Source organism: Bufo gargarizans, chromosome 2 (assembly GCF_014858855.1).
Source record: "Bufo gargarizans isolate SCDJY-AF-19 chromosome 2, ASM1485885v1, whole genome shotgun sequence".
In the NCBI taxonomy this organism is placed as follows: domain Eukaryota; kingdom Metazoa; phylum Chordata; class Amphibia; order Anura; family Bufonidae; genus Bufo; species Bufo gargarizans.
The window spans coordinates 279,694,446-279,711,554 of NC_058081.1; the positions used below are offsets into that span (position 1 = coordinate 279,694,446).

The 17,109-nt window shown below is 42.2% G+C and overlaps 1 protein-coding gene across 1 annotated transcript; it reads left to right on the forward strand.

Annotated features, from left to right (window-relative positions):
• The first annotated feature begins 10,680 nt into the window (after positions 1–10,680).
• On the forward strand, positions 10,681–14,807 carry GPR85 (G protein-coupled receptor 85). Its single transcript, XM_044277028.1, has 2 exons — positions 10,681–11,066; positions 12,379–14,807. Exon 2 carries the CDS (start codon positions 12,553–12,555, stop codon positions 13,663–13,665), a length of 1,113 nt encoding a protein of 370 aa, XP_044132963.1. The 5' UTR covers positions 10,681–11,066; positions 12,379–12,552; the 3' UTR covers positions 13,666–14,807.
• Positions 14,808–17,109: the final 2,302 nt, after the last annotated feature.

The following is a 17,109-nucleotide window of genomic DNA, read 5'->3' on the forward strand; positions in this document are numbered from 1 at the left end:
GAAACACCCCATATGTGGTCATAGACTGCTGTATGACCAAACGGCAGGGTGCAGAAGGAAAGGAACACTGTATGGTTTCTGGAAGGCAGATTTTGATGGCCTTTTTTTGGCACCATGTCCCATTCGAAGAACCCCTGATGCACCCCTAGAGTAGAAACTCCATAAAAGTGACCCCATCTAAGAAACTACATCCCTCAAGGTATTCAAAACTGATTTTACAAACTTTATTAACCCTTTAGGTGATCCTCAACAGTTTATGGCAAATGGAGATGAAATTTCAGAATTTCTATTTTTGGTAATGATCAGTGGGAGAAACAGAACTGGATCGCACATCCACAATGCTATGCTTTGATCTAACTCGGGTCTCAGCACTATAATAAAGTGTACAGCCCCCCATACTACATGCTGTACAAGAGGCATTAGTGTACATTTTAAACAAAAGGCATAAGCCCACTCACAACGCCAAGGTCGCCTCTTTGAGTGGAACCTACTCTGAAAAAGGCGCAGAGACCATGCAGTGACAAGGCAGCACTGCCCTAGTAGGCGGCGGGACCCAGAGGTCAAACAGCACCTCTGCTGTGTGATTATGCCACCCATGGCACTGGGTCCCACCAACCCACCAGCACAGCGCCACAAAAACAAAGGCCACCACGCAGTACTGCACCATGTGAACAGTTGTCTAACACAACATGTCCATTACTATCAGGAGCTGCAGGTCAATGACCACTATATGCAGACCTATGTGATTAAAACCACCTGTGCCGAATGGGAGGAGTGCTGATACCAGTAGTAAAGAAGAAAGACTCAAATAATGATCAGGGGGAGAAACAGAACTGGATCGCGCATCCACAATGCTATGCTTTGATCTAACTCGCTTCTCAGCGCTATAATAAAGTGTACAGCCCCCCATACTACATGCTGTACAAGAGGCATTAGTGTACATTTTGATCAAAAGGCATAAGCCCACTCACCACGCCAAGGTCGCTTCTATTTTTTGTAATCTTGCCAAAAAAAATCATATGTACCCTAAAAATAGTCCCAACAAAACTTCCACCTTATCTCGTAGTTTCCAATATGGGGTCACTTTTCTACTTTCTACAGTTTCTACTCTAGGGGTACATCAGGGGGGCTTCAAATGGGACATGGTATAAATAAACCAGTCCAGCTAAATCTGCCTTCCAAAAACCACACGGCAAACCTTTCCCTCTACACCCTACCATGTGCCCGTACAGTATTTTACGGCCACATATGGGGTGTTTCTGCAAACTGCAGAATCTGGGCAATAAATATAAAGTTTTGTTTGGCTGTTAACCCTTGTTTTGTTACTGGAAAAAATTTATTAAAATTTAAAGTTTGCCCAAAAATTTAAATTGTGAAATTTCATCTCCATTTGCCAATAACTCTTGTGGAGCACCTAAAGGGTGAACAATGTTTGTAAAATCAGTTTTGAATACCTTGAGGGGCTTAGTTTCTTAGATGGGGTCACTTTTATGGAGTTTCTATTCTAGGGATGCATCAGGAGGGCTTCAAATGGGACATGGTGTAAATAAACAAGTCCTGTAAAATCTGCCTTCCAAAAACCACAGTGCACACCTTTCCCTCTACGCCCTACCGTGTGGCCGTACAGTAGTTTACGGACACATATGGGTTGTTTCTGCAAACTGCAGAATCTGGGCAATAAATATAAAGTTTTGTTTGGCTGTTAACCCTTGTTTTGTTACTGGAAAAAAATTATTAAAATTGAAAATTTGCCCAAAAATTTAAATTGTGAAATTTCATCTCCATTTGCCAATAACTCTTGTGAAACCCCTAAAGGGTTAACAACGTTTGTAAAATCAGTTTTGAATACCTTGAGGGGTGTAGTTTCTTAGATGGGGTCACTTTTATGGAGTTTCTACTCTAGGGGTGCATCGGGGGGCTTCAAATGGGACATGGTGTAAATAAACCAGTCCAGCAAAATCTGCCTTTCAAAAACCACACGGCCCACCTTTCCCTCTATGCCCTTCCGTGTGCCCGTACAGTAGTTTACGGCCACATATGGGGTGTTTCTGCAAACTAAGGTGATAAAAAAATATATTTTTGCCGGTGTTCATCTGAGGGGTTAGGTCATGGGGTATTTTTATAGAGCACATTCCTATGGAGGCGGCGATAGCTAATATGTCTATTTTTTTTTATTTTATTTAGGTTTTACACTATATTATCCTTTTATAAACAAAAAAAACATTTTAGTATCTCCATAGTCTGAGTCATTTTTTTTTTTTGTTTTTAGCCGATTATCTTAGGTAGGGGCTCATTTTTTGAGGGATGAGAGGATGGTTTTATTGGCACTATTTTGGGGGGCATATAACTTTTTGATTGCTTGCTATTACACTTTTTGTAATGTAAGGTGACATAAAAATACCTTTTTTTGCACCGTTTTTATTTTATTTTTTTGACTGTGTTCATCTGAGGGGTTAGGTCATGGGGTATTTTTATAGAGCATATTCTTATGGACGCAGCGATACCAATATGTCTACTTTTTTATTTATTTTAGTTTTACAAAATAATATTTTTGAAAATAAAAATGTTTTTGTTTTAGTGTCTCAAGTCTGAGAACCATAGTTTTTTTCGATTGTCAGTGGTTGAATGGAATAAAAATTGCGGGTGGCGTTATATGGCTTGAGGACTTGATCAGAGAGATCAACTCCTCCCATATACCGATTGTAGTCGACGATACAATCGGGCTTGAGGACCGTTGCCCCGGTACCTCGCACAGGGACGGGGCTGATGCCGTTACCGTGAATTTCGGACAGTACAAGGACATCCCTCTTGTCCTTATATCTGACCAGCAACAGGTTTCCACTGGTAAGGGCACGGGTCTCACCCCTGGGGATAGGTACCTAGAGGGGGTGGGTAGGTAGAACGCATTGATTTTTCCGCACGGTCCCACAAGCAGACGTGGATCTGGCGTCGATGGACTGGAAAAAGGGGATACTAGTATAAAAGTTATCCACGTACAGGTGGTAACCTTAATCTAGTTGAAGTCCCCCATAATAATGACCTCATAATGATCTGCCGCCTCGTCTATCTCTTTTAGTAGCACATTTGCTGTGGACTCTGGTATATTAGGTGGTTTATAATAAGCTCCTATTAGTATTTCATTATTGTTTTTGCTTCTATATACCATAATTTTTACCCACAGTGACTCCACATGTTCATGTCCCTCGCTTATATCTTCTCGGACTGTGGGCTTTAGACAGGACTAGACAGGACTAATTAAAGGCAGACCCCTCCCCCTCTATCTTTTTTGCGATCCCTTCTAAACAGACTGTAACCCTGTACATTAACTGCCCCGTCATAGCTATCATCCAATTTTTATTCCATTCAACCACTGACAATCGAAAAAAACTATGGTTCTCAGACTTGAGACACTAAAACAAAAACATTTTTATTTTCAAAAATATTATTTTGTAAAACTAAAATAAATAAAAATGTCTCAGTTATTCCCACTATGTCATAGTCCTCCTCACACATCACTAATTCCAGTTCACCAGTTTTATTAGTCATGCTTCTGGCATTAGTATACTGTGACACAGTGAATGGTTGTGTTTGGCAAGGCAGGTATTTTCCTCCCAGCATGTGCGGTTTGGCTGAGGTCAAATACTGGACCGGAGTTTAAGTGCTGGTCCGGGTTTTGGCAGCACCTGACTGTTCTTAAATAGGCAGCTAGGCTCAGCAGAGATGTCTCTGTTTTGGGGATCTGAGGCTTTTTTCTCTTAGAGCATGCTGCGTTGTAGAACAGTTTGTAGTTCTATTTATATTTCAGATTGACTAAGCTAATATTTGGAAGCTAATATTTAGATTAAGCTAATATTTGGATGCAGCTGGAAAAGAAACAATACAAAGATGTGGCTTTTTCTTAAAAAAAAAAAAAAAATGCTATGTTTGAATTCATTCTTAAATGTATGTAGTGACAGATATTACGAACACAGTTGCAGTTAGTAAAAGTATGGTGTTTAGCCCAAACTTTATTTTCTATTTTTCAATTAATTTATGCTATAAAACTGTCATAATAACAATGATTAATCTCCACAGTCAGCTTCCTATTGTGTCTGCAGCCACCACTAGGGGGAGCTCATTACATATGAATTTACACAACTATAATAGAACTCTATAGATGCTGTATAATCTATACAGTAAGCTCCCTGTAGCTGTGGCTTCAGGAAATGTATTTCACTATGTCCAGAATCAGTGAAAGAGAAGATATGTGTAGGATTTGGTCTATAGTGTTAATGACCTTTGAAACTTCTAGATACACATAAAAAGCGCCTAATCCCCACAAACATAAAACTAACCAAATAGATATACACACAATTCAATGTGGCAATTTGACAAAAAGGATGATCAACCGAATGATCAGCAGTAACCATAAATAGTAACTTACTTCACTGGGGGGCTGTCGAACAGGTATAGATGCACCTGAGACAGTGACCCCCCCAACCAAGGTTACCAAGGAAAGAACACAAATACAAAAGTCTGCAGCTGTACACTGAAGTGAACAAAATTACTCGCTTCACTGGGAGGGCTGTCACACAGGTCAGTGGTCACAAATACCTAGGACAGTATACCCCCCGGCCAGGGTCGCTTGAAATCACTTAAGGAAAAAGGCAAATCTTGTAAGGCAGTTGTTACTCACTTCACTGGGGGGCTGTCAAACAGGTGTAGTGTAAAACACCTGAGACAGTACCCCCCCGGGCAAGTCTGCTTATCGTGGTCTCCGATCTGGAAGTCAGCACATCCAGTCCTAAGATTGGTTTCTTCAAATACTTTAATAAACAAAGCTCAACGCGTTTCGGGATTACACAAAACCCCTTCCTCAGGAGTAAGGTATTCACTAATACTAAGTATTAGTGAATACTCAGGAGCAAGGTATTCACTAAGTTTAAGACGTGGGCTAGGCATGGGATGTGGCATGGGTGTCAGCTTGCCGAGCTCCAAAGCCACCACAAAGTTATGGCCATTATCAGACAAAACCATCCCTGGTTGTAGGTTGAGTAGCAAGAGCAACAGATCAGTCTAGTCTCTTATCTCCTGCCACAGCTCTGCGGTGGTGTGCTTTTTGTCCCCTAAGCATATCAGCTTCAACACGGTCTGTTGTTGCTTCCCCACTGCAGTGCTACACTGCTTCCAGCTACTGACTGGTGCTGCACGCGATAAATTGGAGGTGGAAGTGAAGGAGGAGAAGTTGGGGTTGGAGCCACTAACATAGGTGCCGGCGGAAACCATGATTAATGTAGGGCCCGCTATCCTTGGTGTTGGTAGCACCTGTGCCATCCCGGTGTATGACTCGCTTGCAACCTCCACCACATTCACCCAGTGTGCCGTCAGGGAAATGTAGCGTCCCTGGCCAAATGCACTTGTCCATGTGTCAGTGGTTAAGTGGACTTTCCCAGTAACTGCATTGGTCAGGGCACGTGTGATGTTACGGGACACATGTTGGTGTAAGGCGGGCACGGCACACCTTGAAAAATAGTGGCGGATGGCGACTGTACAATGTGGGACGGCCGCCGACATCAAGCTGCGGAAGGCCTTAGTGTACACAAGCCTAAATGGCAATATTTCCAGGGCCAGTAATTTGGAAAGCTGCGCATTTAGTGCTATGCCCTGTGGGTGGCTCGCTATTTGCACTTGCGTTCAAAGGCCTGGGGTAAGGAAGAGTGGATGTGGTTGCTGATGGTGCTTGCAAAGGTCCAGGTGCAGGGCGGGAGGGATCCGGACACAACCTCAGTGATCGACAACTGTGTCTCATTCTTCTCATCAACCTCTTGAGACACTAATTGCCGTGGACTTATTGGCAACTGTGTCTCATCATCATCCACCTCATTAAACAGTAATTGCCATTCCTCACCGTCATCTTCTTGTGACTGTGGATGCTCAAGAGTTTGGGAATCAGGACACAAGATCTATCCCACTTCAAGTGTGCTTGGCGAGGGGCCAAATCAAGGAATGGCATTAAAAAGTGTGGGATCACTTGTTTGGCCAGACTCTCCATGGTGGAAAGAAGGAGTATAAAGACTTGACTAGGTGGAAGAGAGGGTGGTGCTTAACCGACTGGAAGCATTATCTGCTGAAATCCAACCGACCACCTGGTCTGACTTCAAGAGTGGTGTCCTGCGCCACCCTGCAAACTGGGACATGAAGCTAGATATTGTGGATGATTGTTTTTCTTGTGCTCTGGCAGCAAGCACAGTTTCACCGCGCCCAGGGCCACGGCCTCTACGTGCACCATCAGCATCACAGCCACTTCCCCATCCCTTCCTGCTCGCCTTCTTCATATTAGACATTATATATGCTTGAAAGTATGTCACACGTACAGTAACGTAGGATTTGGAAGTGTATGCACAAGAAAATGTAAAAAGGTACTTGGGATGTGGAAACGTCACATAGGAGATATTCTGCAGATAATGTCAATGCTGTCATCAGCGGCTAAAAAAGAAATTACAGGGAATGTCACAGGTATTTGGGATGAGGAAACGTTATACAGGAGAGGTCCCTCCGGTAATGTCACTGTCCAAAGCATCTATGTAAAAAGTACACTGTATGTCACAGATACATTTTTTAAGTGCACACTTTACACTGGAGATGTAACGCATCTAAAGTCACTGTCAGAAGTGGACACCATCTATTGAAAATGTACACTGGATGTCACAGATAAATTTTGGGATGCTCACACTATACACTGGAGATGTGGCGCAGCTAAAGTCAATGACAGAAGCAGACACCGTCTATTGAAAAAGTACACTAGATGTCACAGATATTTTTTGGATGCACACACTTTACACTGGAGATGTGGAGCAGCTAATGTCAATGTCAGAAGCGGATACCATCTATTAAAAAAGTACACTGGATGTCACAGATCTTTTTGGGATGTGCACATTTTACACTGGAGCTGTGGCGCAGCTAATGTCACTTTCAGAAGCGGACACCGTCTATTGAAAAAGTACAATGGATTTCACAGATATTTTTGGGATGCGCACATTTTACACTGGAGCTGTGGTGCAGCTAATGTCACTGTCCAAGTGTACACCGTCTATTGAAAAAGTATACTGGATGTCACAGATATTTTTTGGGATGCGCACACTTTACAATGGAGATGTGGCGCAGCTAATGTCACTGTCAGAAGTGGACACAGTCTATTGAAAAAGTAGACTGTATGTCACTGATACTTTTTGGATGTGCACAATTTACACTGGAGATGTGGTGCAGCTAATGTCACTGTCTGCAGTAGACACCGTCTATAGAAAAAGTGCACTGGATGTCACAGCTATTTTTTGGATGCGAACACTTTACACTGGAGATGTGGCGCAGCTAAATTCAATGTCAGAAGCGGACACCGTTTATTGAAAAAGTACACTGGATTTCACAGATATTTTTTGGGATGAGAACACTTTACACTGGACATGAGGAGCAGCAGCTAATGTCACTGTCAGAAGCGGACACTGTCTATTAAAAAAGTACACTAGATGTCACAGATATTTTTGGGATGCACACACTTTACACTGGAGATGTGGTGCAGCTAATGTCACTGTCCAAGCAGACACTGTCTATTGAAAAAGTACATTGGATGTCACAGATATTTTTGGGATGCGCACACTTTACACTGGAGAGGTGGCTCAGCTAATGTCACTGTCCGCAGCGGACACCGACTATTAAAAAAGTACACTGGATGTCACAGATATATTTTGGATGCGCACACTTTACACTGGAGATGTGGCACAGCTAATGTCACTGTTCGCAGCAGACATCGTCTATTGAAAAAGTACACTGGATGTCACAGATATATTTTGGATGCAAACACTTTACACTGGAGATGTGGCACAGCTAATGTCACTGTCAGAAGTGGACCCTGTCTATTGAAAAAGTACACTGGGTGTCACAGATATTTTTTGGATGCACACAATTTACACTGGAGATGTGACGCAGCTAATGTCACTGTCCGCAGCGGACACCGTCTACAGTAAAAGTACACTGGATGTCACAGATACATTTTTGGATGTGCACACGTTACACTGCAGATGTGGCGCAGCTAATGTCACTGTCAGAAGCGGACACCGTCTATTGAAAATTGTACACTGGATGTCACTGATATTTTTTGGATACCCACACTTTACACTGGAGATGTGGCTCAGCTAATGGGATTGTCTGCAGCAGACACCGTCTATTAAAAAAGTAAGCTGGATGTCACAAGTATTTTTGGGATGCGCACACTTTACACTGGAGATGTGGTGCAGCTAATGTGATTGTCCGCAGACTAGGTTATGAATATCTGATTGGCTGTATTGGTAGAGCTGTGGTGCCAGAACTACACAGCTTTGACCAATGTGTAACGGACGGCGCTATTGAAGTCATGTTGAAGTGATGGGCGCAATGGGCAGAGCTAGTGGTGTACTTAGAGAAGTAAGGGCCCCATAGCAAGGATTAAGCCAGGCCCCCCACACAGGACAGAATAGTTTCCGTTTAAACCCCTTTCAATGACCCTGGGGCCATTTTTTCCACTGCCTCGTTTGCTAAAAGTTGTTTCTTTAGAGGGTAGAGTCCTGACCAAGTTTTCACTCCCAGTGGAAGAGGAGATGATCCTAACTGGTCCCCCTCTTGCCCTGGGCCCCATAGCATGGTCTGCCGCTATGGTAGTTACTCCCCTGGGCGGAGCTGTGCATTTTCAGCATCTGAGCTAAAATAGCTGATTGGCAGGAGTGCAGCATATTGCACTCCTGCCACTCATATATTTGATGGCCTAACAAGATCCTGGAATACCCCTTTAAGAGCAGAGAAACTGCTGTATTTTTCTCGGCTGCTGGTCCATTGGTAGAATACAAACTACTGCAAATGATGGCGGGTTCACAGGCCGCAATGAAGAATTGGATTCCCTGCTTTATCAAAACTCTCTCATTTAAAAACTGAAGTCAATTAGGGTACTTTCACAGTAGCATTTTTCTTTTCCGGTATTGAGTTCTGTCACAGGGGCTCAATACCGGAAAAAAAATTATCAGTTTTATCCTAAAGCATTCTGAATGGAGAGCAATCCATTAAAGGGATTCTGTCACCTCGTTTTCGGTTATAGAGATGCGGACATGCACGGCTAGATCGCCGCTAGCATGTCCGCAATATACCTGTCCTATAGGGCTGTGTGCTTTTATTTTCTTTAAAAAAGGATTTTAGAGATATGTAAATTAGTCTTGTAGGTGTCCAAGGGGCTGTATGAACCTTCCTTGTGCCCAGCCACGCCCGCCTGTGAAGGAGCCCAGCACCGCCTATGTCCTCCGAATCTCCTCCTTTCATCAACGATAGATCGCCGTAATCTTGCGATGCGCGAGCTCGCGCATGCGCAGTGCCGGCATAGTGTTCCTTCCCTGTGCTGGCATCAGCCTCAGGGAAAGAACTGCGCATGCGCGAGCTCGCCCATCGCGAGATTACGGCAATCTATCGCTGATGAAAGGAGGAGATTCGGAGGACATAGGCAGTGCGGGGCTCCTTCACAGGCGGGCATGGCTGGGCACCAGGAAGGTTAGTACAGCCCCTTGGACACCTACAAGACTAATTTACATATCTCTAAAATCCTTTTTTAAAGAAAATAAAAGCACACAGCCCTATAGGACAGGTATATTGCGGACATGCTAGCGGCAATCTAGCCGTGCATGTCCACAGCTCTATAGCCCAAAACTTGGTGACAGAATAACATTAAGGATGCATCAGTTCAGTCCCTCTTACGTTTTTTGGCCGGAGAAAATACCGCAGCATGCTGTATTTTTCTCTCCGGAAAAAATCCTGAACACTTGCCGGAATGCCGGCATTAATTTTCATTGCAATTTCCTTTGCATTAAAATTGCCGCAAAGGAATTGCAGATGACACTGGAGAGACGGATCCAGTATTTCAATGCATTTGTCAGACGGATCCGCATCCGGATCCGTCTGATAAATGCCATCTGTTTGCGTCCGACGACGGAACTGCCTGCCGGAAACCTCGGCCGCAAGTGTGAAAGTACCCTAATAGTTAAAAATCTAATACTTTTGAGGTAAACTTCAACCAAAAGAAATGAGTTGGATTTCTTCTTGTTTTATTTTTGGTACCAGATAGGAAGGAGCATTTCTGTCCCCACGTGGTTAACGTTTGCTCAGATCCTCTGGTGACCCCATGGGCTGTGTAAACACATCTCCCTTTGTCTCTCAGGGTGGACTCTATCACCAAAAGTTACCATTAAGAAATATTAGCTTCTGCAGTTGTGATGAGAACAGCGTCCTCTGCTGGTTAAACACAACTTCTCACGGTGGAAGCAGTGGACGGCAAGCAGCAGATTTTTGTGAGGAAAATGAGAAACAAAACCACACAAGGCAAAGAGAAAACGCACTGTATGACTGGGAGAGCAATGTTGCGTTAATAAAAGCCGCGCCATTCGTTGCTTTAAACGCTCCCACCCTAGCTGAGGTGATGCATGCAAATGCTTCCATGTTCTTCCCAGTAACAATGTGCTCATCATTCTCCTCCCACTCAACTCCACAGCAAAAACCAATGCATCACTCTGGGTGTTTCCACTCTGGATTTTATGTAACAGATCAATACTGTGACATTTGACGAACATGGTTGCCTGTATTTCCTAGCTAGCAGGCTGAACTCGGTGTCCAAGCATTAGCGCACAGGTCTGCTGCATATTGCCCCCACAGCCTGACAGGACACACACAGTGGGCTTTCCACATTCACTGGAGGACTGGGGATGGGCGAAGGAGCCTGTGTGCTGGCTGTGGCAGCTGCAGCAGGTAGGCACTGGGAGCTGCCAGCCTGACGTGGCCTCATTCAGACAGCAGTAGGCTGCTGCTGCTTACTGCTGCTGTTGCTGGGAGAGACTGTGCTGCTGCGACAGGGGAGGATGAAGCGAGCAGCTCAAGGAGCCTCACAGCGCATGCGCCGTCCGAGCCACTGACTATATTGTCAGGCAAGATATCTAAAGGGGGGGTAAAAAAATCAGCATTTTATATAAAGAAGAAGCTCCAGCGGAAAAATATACTCTTGTCAGGATATATAGCACCAACAGGTAGGACCCTTTGCTTTCACTTAACGACCAGAAGGTGTGAGTGTCATTCTATGCAGCCAAATAGGTGATCGTTGATACATAGAGACATAGCCAGGGCTTTTCCTAATAAATGGCATAGTAGGGGCACACAGGGGCGATGTAGCTATGTTATACCGTGCATGTGCCATGTCTGAGGCTGAATGTTGCAGGCAGAGCCTGGGGAAGAGAGCTGCATTCCTGTGATAATGGAAAAGCCCTAACAAAGGGATGTTTTCTATGGCCATCCACAACATTCATCCATGATCAAGCCTCAGATAAAGCATTGCTCAGCCAGCCCATCACATACATGCTAAGATCATACATGTATCTATCCATCTGCCTACCTCCTGTCTGCCTACCTCCTATCAACCTACTATCCATCCATCTATCTACCTTATCTATCTATCTATCTATCTATCTATCTATTTATCTTCTATCTATCTATCTATCTATCTATCTATCTTCTATCTATTTATCTTCTATCTATCTTCTATTTGTCATCTATCTATCTCATATCTATCATCTCCATATGTGAGCTGATGTCTACCCATAGTAAAGGCACAGCTGGCCAACAAAACCCCCATGCAGAATTAATTCCCAGATTTTCCTTCTCCTTTGAGATCTGAAAGTAGCATAGTAACAGTTGCAATGATTCATAGAAATAATGGAGCCTGCTCTTCCTCCACTGTCTGCCTCACATCAGCCCATGTATTCTTTATTCTGGATTTTGTGGCATCATACAGTGTAGTGAAAGGGAGAGAGATGGCTCCAGCCTGAAAATGCTCACATCTACCGAGAAGCAATGGATATCCTCCTGCCTGTCCGACGTGGGGTGGATTTCTCCAGGAATATAAGGCAAGCCTGGACTGGAGATTTCCAACAGTTTGTGTTTATTTGGAGGAGGATGGAAGAAATTGGCATTCCTGTATATTACCCATAGGCAGGGGTATTGATGCATGAGCTATAAAGCATCCTGCATGATTTATTTGGGTGTGATCTTTATCTACTACACAATAGATCTAAGAGATCTAGACGACAGAGCTTTGTTAGTTGAAATGCTTATGGATGTATTTATGTCTCATTTTCTAGAAATATATGTATCTTTATGGAATAACAGTGTGTTGCTCTTCATTGTCCCTCATGGTACAAGCTTTATTAATGCAAAGCTTAAAAACAAACGATAGTACTCGAGTGTAACTTTTCCATTCTCCATATATTAACATTAGGTTAGCACCTTCTCACATCATTACTTGCTGCTAGCTTCAAAAACTGATAGCTTCTTTTTTTTTTCCAGATCTCTTGACAGCATGACACATCAGAAGAAGCAAAGAGCAGAATGTGTGCCTAGACACCAGCTCAGTTGTTCTTGTGGATTACATTTGCAGTAAAATGTATGGATCTATCTTGTGCTTGCCCTTGTATATAGACCATGAGACTTGACTGAAGCAATAATATATATCCTCCATCTATGGCGAACGATAGCCATGCAGCTGACAACATTCTGCAAAATGTGTCTCCGTTAACAGCATTTTTAAAGCTAACATCATTGGGCTTTATAATAGGAGTCAGTGTGGTGGGTAACCTTCTTATCTCAATTTTGCTTGTTAAAGATAAGACCTTACACAGAGCTCCTTACTACTTCCTGTTGGATCTGTGCTGCTCAGATATTCTGAGATCCGCTATTTGTTTTCCATTTGTGTTCACCTCCGTGAAGAATGGCTCTACATGGACTTATGGGAATCTTACTTGCAAAGTGATTGCATTTCTTGGGGTCTTGTCCTGTTTTCACACCGCATTCATGTTATTCTGTATAAGTGTTACCAGATACTTAGCTATAGCCCACCATCGGTTTTATACAAAAAGGTTGACTTTTTGGACTTGTTTGGCAGTCATTTGCATGGTGTGGACCTTATCTGTAGCTATGGCCTTCCCGCCAGTCCTTGATGTTGGCACCTACTCCTTTATTAGAGAGGAAGACCAGTGCACGTTTCAGCATCGTTCCTTCAGGGCCAACGATTCCTTGGGATTTATGTTACTCCTTGCTCTCATTCTTCTAGCCACACAGCTTGTCTACCTCAAGCTGATATTTTTTGTCCACGACAGAAGGAAAATGAAGCCAGTCCAGTTTGTAGCAGCAGTAAGCCAGAATTGGACTTTTCATGGTCCTGGAGCCAGCGGTCAAGCAGCAGCTAACTGGCTTGCAGGCTTTGGAAGGGGTCCCACACCGCCCACCTTACTTGGAATAAGGCAAAATGCGAACACCACAGGCAGGAGAAGGCTGCTGGTTTTAGATGAATTCAAAATGGAAAAAAGGATCAGTAGAATGTTCTATATTATGACATTCCTTTTCCTGACCTTGTGGGGGCCCTATTTGGTAGCTTGTTACTGGAGAGTTTTTGCCAGAGGTCCTGTTGTACCAGGAGGATTTCTAACGGCGGCTGTCTGGATGAGTTTTGCCCAAGCTGGAATCAATCCTTTTGTCTGCATTTTCTCAAACAGGGAGCTGAGGCGCTGTTTCAGCACAACCCTTCTTTACTGCAGAAAATCCAGGTTACCAAGGGAACCTTACTGTGTTATATGAAGGAGCATCTGCAAAATCTTTAGCCTTGTGAAACACTACCCTTCTCTGCTAAGCAATTGTGGCCTGTAGCCATGTCTTGAGAAGAAGATCAAGAATGGAGCATCAGCAGCATTGTGCACACTTTGCAATAGCGCACCTGTAATCCTATTTTATCCTAAAGTGTTCCTGCTGGCCACCAGGGAAGGTTTGTAATTGGAAACAAAGGGACTCGACCACAGATTCCTTTGTGTTTCTGTGGCTGGAGGTTCAATCTTGCAAATGACAGGTGCTAGGAACCACTGCTGAATGCTGTGTATATCACCACATATAAACCAGAACATCCAGAAAGGTTAGCATTGGACATCTTAATAAATTGAATTGAGGTAAATGTGTTAATAAACATGATTTTAAGAGTTTGAAAGACTCTTTGAATATTTAATACAGTTTGGGTTTCTTTTGCAAAGATTGACAAATGGGAATGAAAAGTACTGTAACTGATAAAGGATGTGCCATGCGTTACTGGATTATCTTACTGAGGGATTCCCTTACCTTGTAAGTCAGTCTTGGGGAGCATTCCAAAGCAGTATTTTTGGTTAAAGTTATATTCTACTTTTTCAAATATTCTTTCTATAAAAAGAGGTTTTCTTCAACAGTGAAATGCGCATTTCAATGTATTCTGTGTTGTTTTTTTTTTCTTCTTCTTTTCATTTGGCAAATTCTGAGTTAAGTCTTGTTGAAAAGAAAACCTAGGTATCAATCTGTTTGGCAACGTACTATCCAAATTGCAGTATTAAAGGATCTACATATGGAGCACTCATAATAATACAGAATAAATACGTGTTGCCTTAAAGGGTTATCTAGTAGCTTCCATTTTGTTTAACCTTGAATAAACCTATCCAATCGGTAAGCCTGGTCGGTGATTTGGGAGTGCATGAAAGAACACTTGAACCACCTTTTTCTTTGAGCTCCTATTGTTCCCAAAATCAGTATGCACATCATCTGGGTGACATCAGCCTCAGATGTGCCCCCTTTCTGGGTCACCCTAAGAAACAGAGGCAGTGAAGGATGTTTATATTTAGTGAGCTGTCTTGGAGAGACTGAAGCCTTAGTACTATATTTTGCAGCATTTGGGAAGCATATATTCTACTGAAGGCACAGTCTTGTTTATACTTTCTGCACATTTTGATGTATTGGTTGTTTAAATTATTTCATTTTCTTTTCCTTCTTGTATAAAACATATACTTTTTAGTATTTTAGAAAAAAAACATTATAGTCTGTGAGTCTTTCATTCTTTAAGATACAGATGTGTGTGAAATTTAAATATAAAGTTGCATTTGCCAAACTTTTCCTGTGTAGCTTGTTAATTTTTTCTGGAATAAAATTTTACATTTTTCCAGTTCGGCAACTAACCTTATTTTTTTTCTATTTTGTTTAGTGGTCTGGCATGAACTAGAGAGAGTGTGAGATTCCGGATTTCCCTTATTAGTTATGTTCATAAACTGTAAATGTATGATTGATTGACTCTACGTATAGTTTTATTTACACTTTAGAGCTATTTTGCTGTACACTGTCTGTCCAATATAATTTTTGGGGCTGATGGTGGTATGCAATTCAAGTTGTGTTTTACAGTTGTGCCTTAAATCGGGAGATTTGTGATTTTAGATGCTGTCTGAATTGATTAAAAGGACAACAGTATTGACGTAATGCTTTTAATATATATTTTTATAATTGTGGATTATTTGTTGACATGCACAGCACATTTCTAAATATTTGTACAATATTAATGAAGTCTTAGTAACTCAAATAGATGATAGCAATGGATCGATAGATAGATAGATAATAAAAAGATAGATAGATACAGTTGAAACCAGAAGTTTACATACACTATATAAAAAGACACATATGCATGTTTTTCTCAATATCTGACATGAAATCAGAACCTTTCCTGCTTTTGGCCAATTAGAATTACCATAATTATTATTTGCCAAATGCTAGAATAATGAGAGAGACAGAGAATGTTTTAAGGCATTTTTATTACTTTCTGCAAAGTTAAAAGTTTACATACATTTGAATAATATTTGGTACCATTGCCCTTAAACTGTATGACTTGGGCCAAACGTTTTGGATAACCTTCCACAAGCTTCTTTTTGTAAATCTCTTTTTATTGTTTCATAGCTTATAAGCACAAGTACAAAAAATGACATCATTTCTTACATGTTACAGTGATCGCCATAAGCATGTACATTGTTGAAAATTACATTGCGCATGTGATTATACCTATAAGCATATTTAGTCAGGATATAAAGTCGTTACATATATTTAACAACAAGTAAAGGGAAGTAAGGAGGGGAGAATGTAAAATAAAAACTATAAGGAGGGGATGAAATAATAAAGGGGAGAGTATTAACCGGAAGGCTCTCTAATGACATAAAATTTAATCACCCTGTATAGGTCGAATATAGAGTGTTGTAGGAAATGTAAATAAGTCTTAGTCTACATAGAATTAACCAAATCTCTCTCTAGGTCATATCTGCATATAGGGTTCTCAGTCCTATTCCAAAGCCTGTATAGAGGTTTCACGCAACTCACTCCAACCCCGACCTACAGTTGATCGGAAATTGGGCCCATTCCTCCTGACAAAACTGGTGTAACTAAGCCATGTTTGTTGGTTGCCTTGCTTGCATCTGCCTTTTCAGTTTTGCCCAAAAATTTTCAATAGGATCGGGAACAGGGCTTTTTGATGGCCACTCAAAAACATTGACTTTGTTATCCTTAAGCCACTTTGTAAACAGTTTGGCAGTATGCTTCAGGTCATTGTCTATTTGGAAGACCCATTTGTGCCCAAACTTTAACTTCCTGGCTGATGTCTTGAGATGTTGCTTCAGTATTTTCACGTAATCTTCTTTCCTCATGATGCCATCTATTTTGTGACGTGCACCAGTCCCTTTTGCAGCAAAACAACCCCACAACTTGATGCTGCCACCCCCGTGTTTGACAGTTGGGATGGTGTTCTTAGGCTTCCAAGCTTCTCCTTTTTTCCTCTAAACTTAACGATGGTCATTATGGACAAAAAGTAAAATTTTTGTTTCGTCAGACCACAGGACATGTCTCCAAAAATGTAGGTCTTTGTTCCTATGTGCATTTGCACATTAATCTGGCTTTTTTATGTTTCTTTTGGAGTAATGGCTTCTTCCTGGCAGAGTGGCCTATCAGCCCATGTTGATACAGTACTCGTTTCACTGTGGATATTGGCACAATCTTACCAGTTTCTGCCAACATCTTCACAAGGTCTTTTGCTTTTGTTCTTGGGTTGATATGCACATGTCGGACCAAAGAGACACAGAACCTGTCTCCTTCCTGAGCAGTAGGATGGCTGGACATTCCCATCTTGTTTGTACTTGTGTATAATTGTTTGTGCAGCTGAATGAGGCACCTTCAGGTATTTTGAAATTGCACCCAAGGTTG

Coding starts and splice junctions, on each gene's coding strand:
- GPR85 (XM_044277028.1), top strand. CDS start 12,553: ATGGCGAACGATAGCCATGCAGCTGACAACATTCTGCAAAATGTGTCT.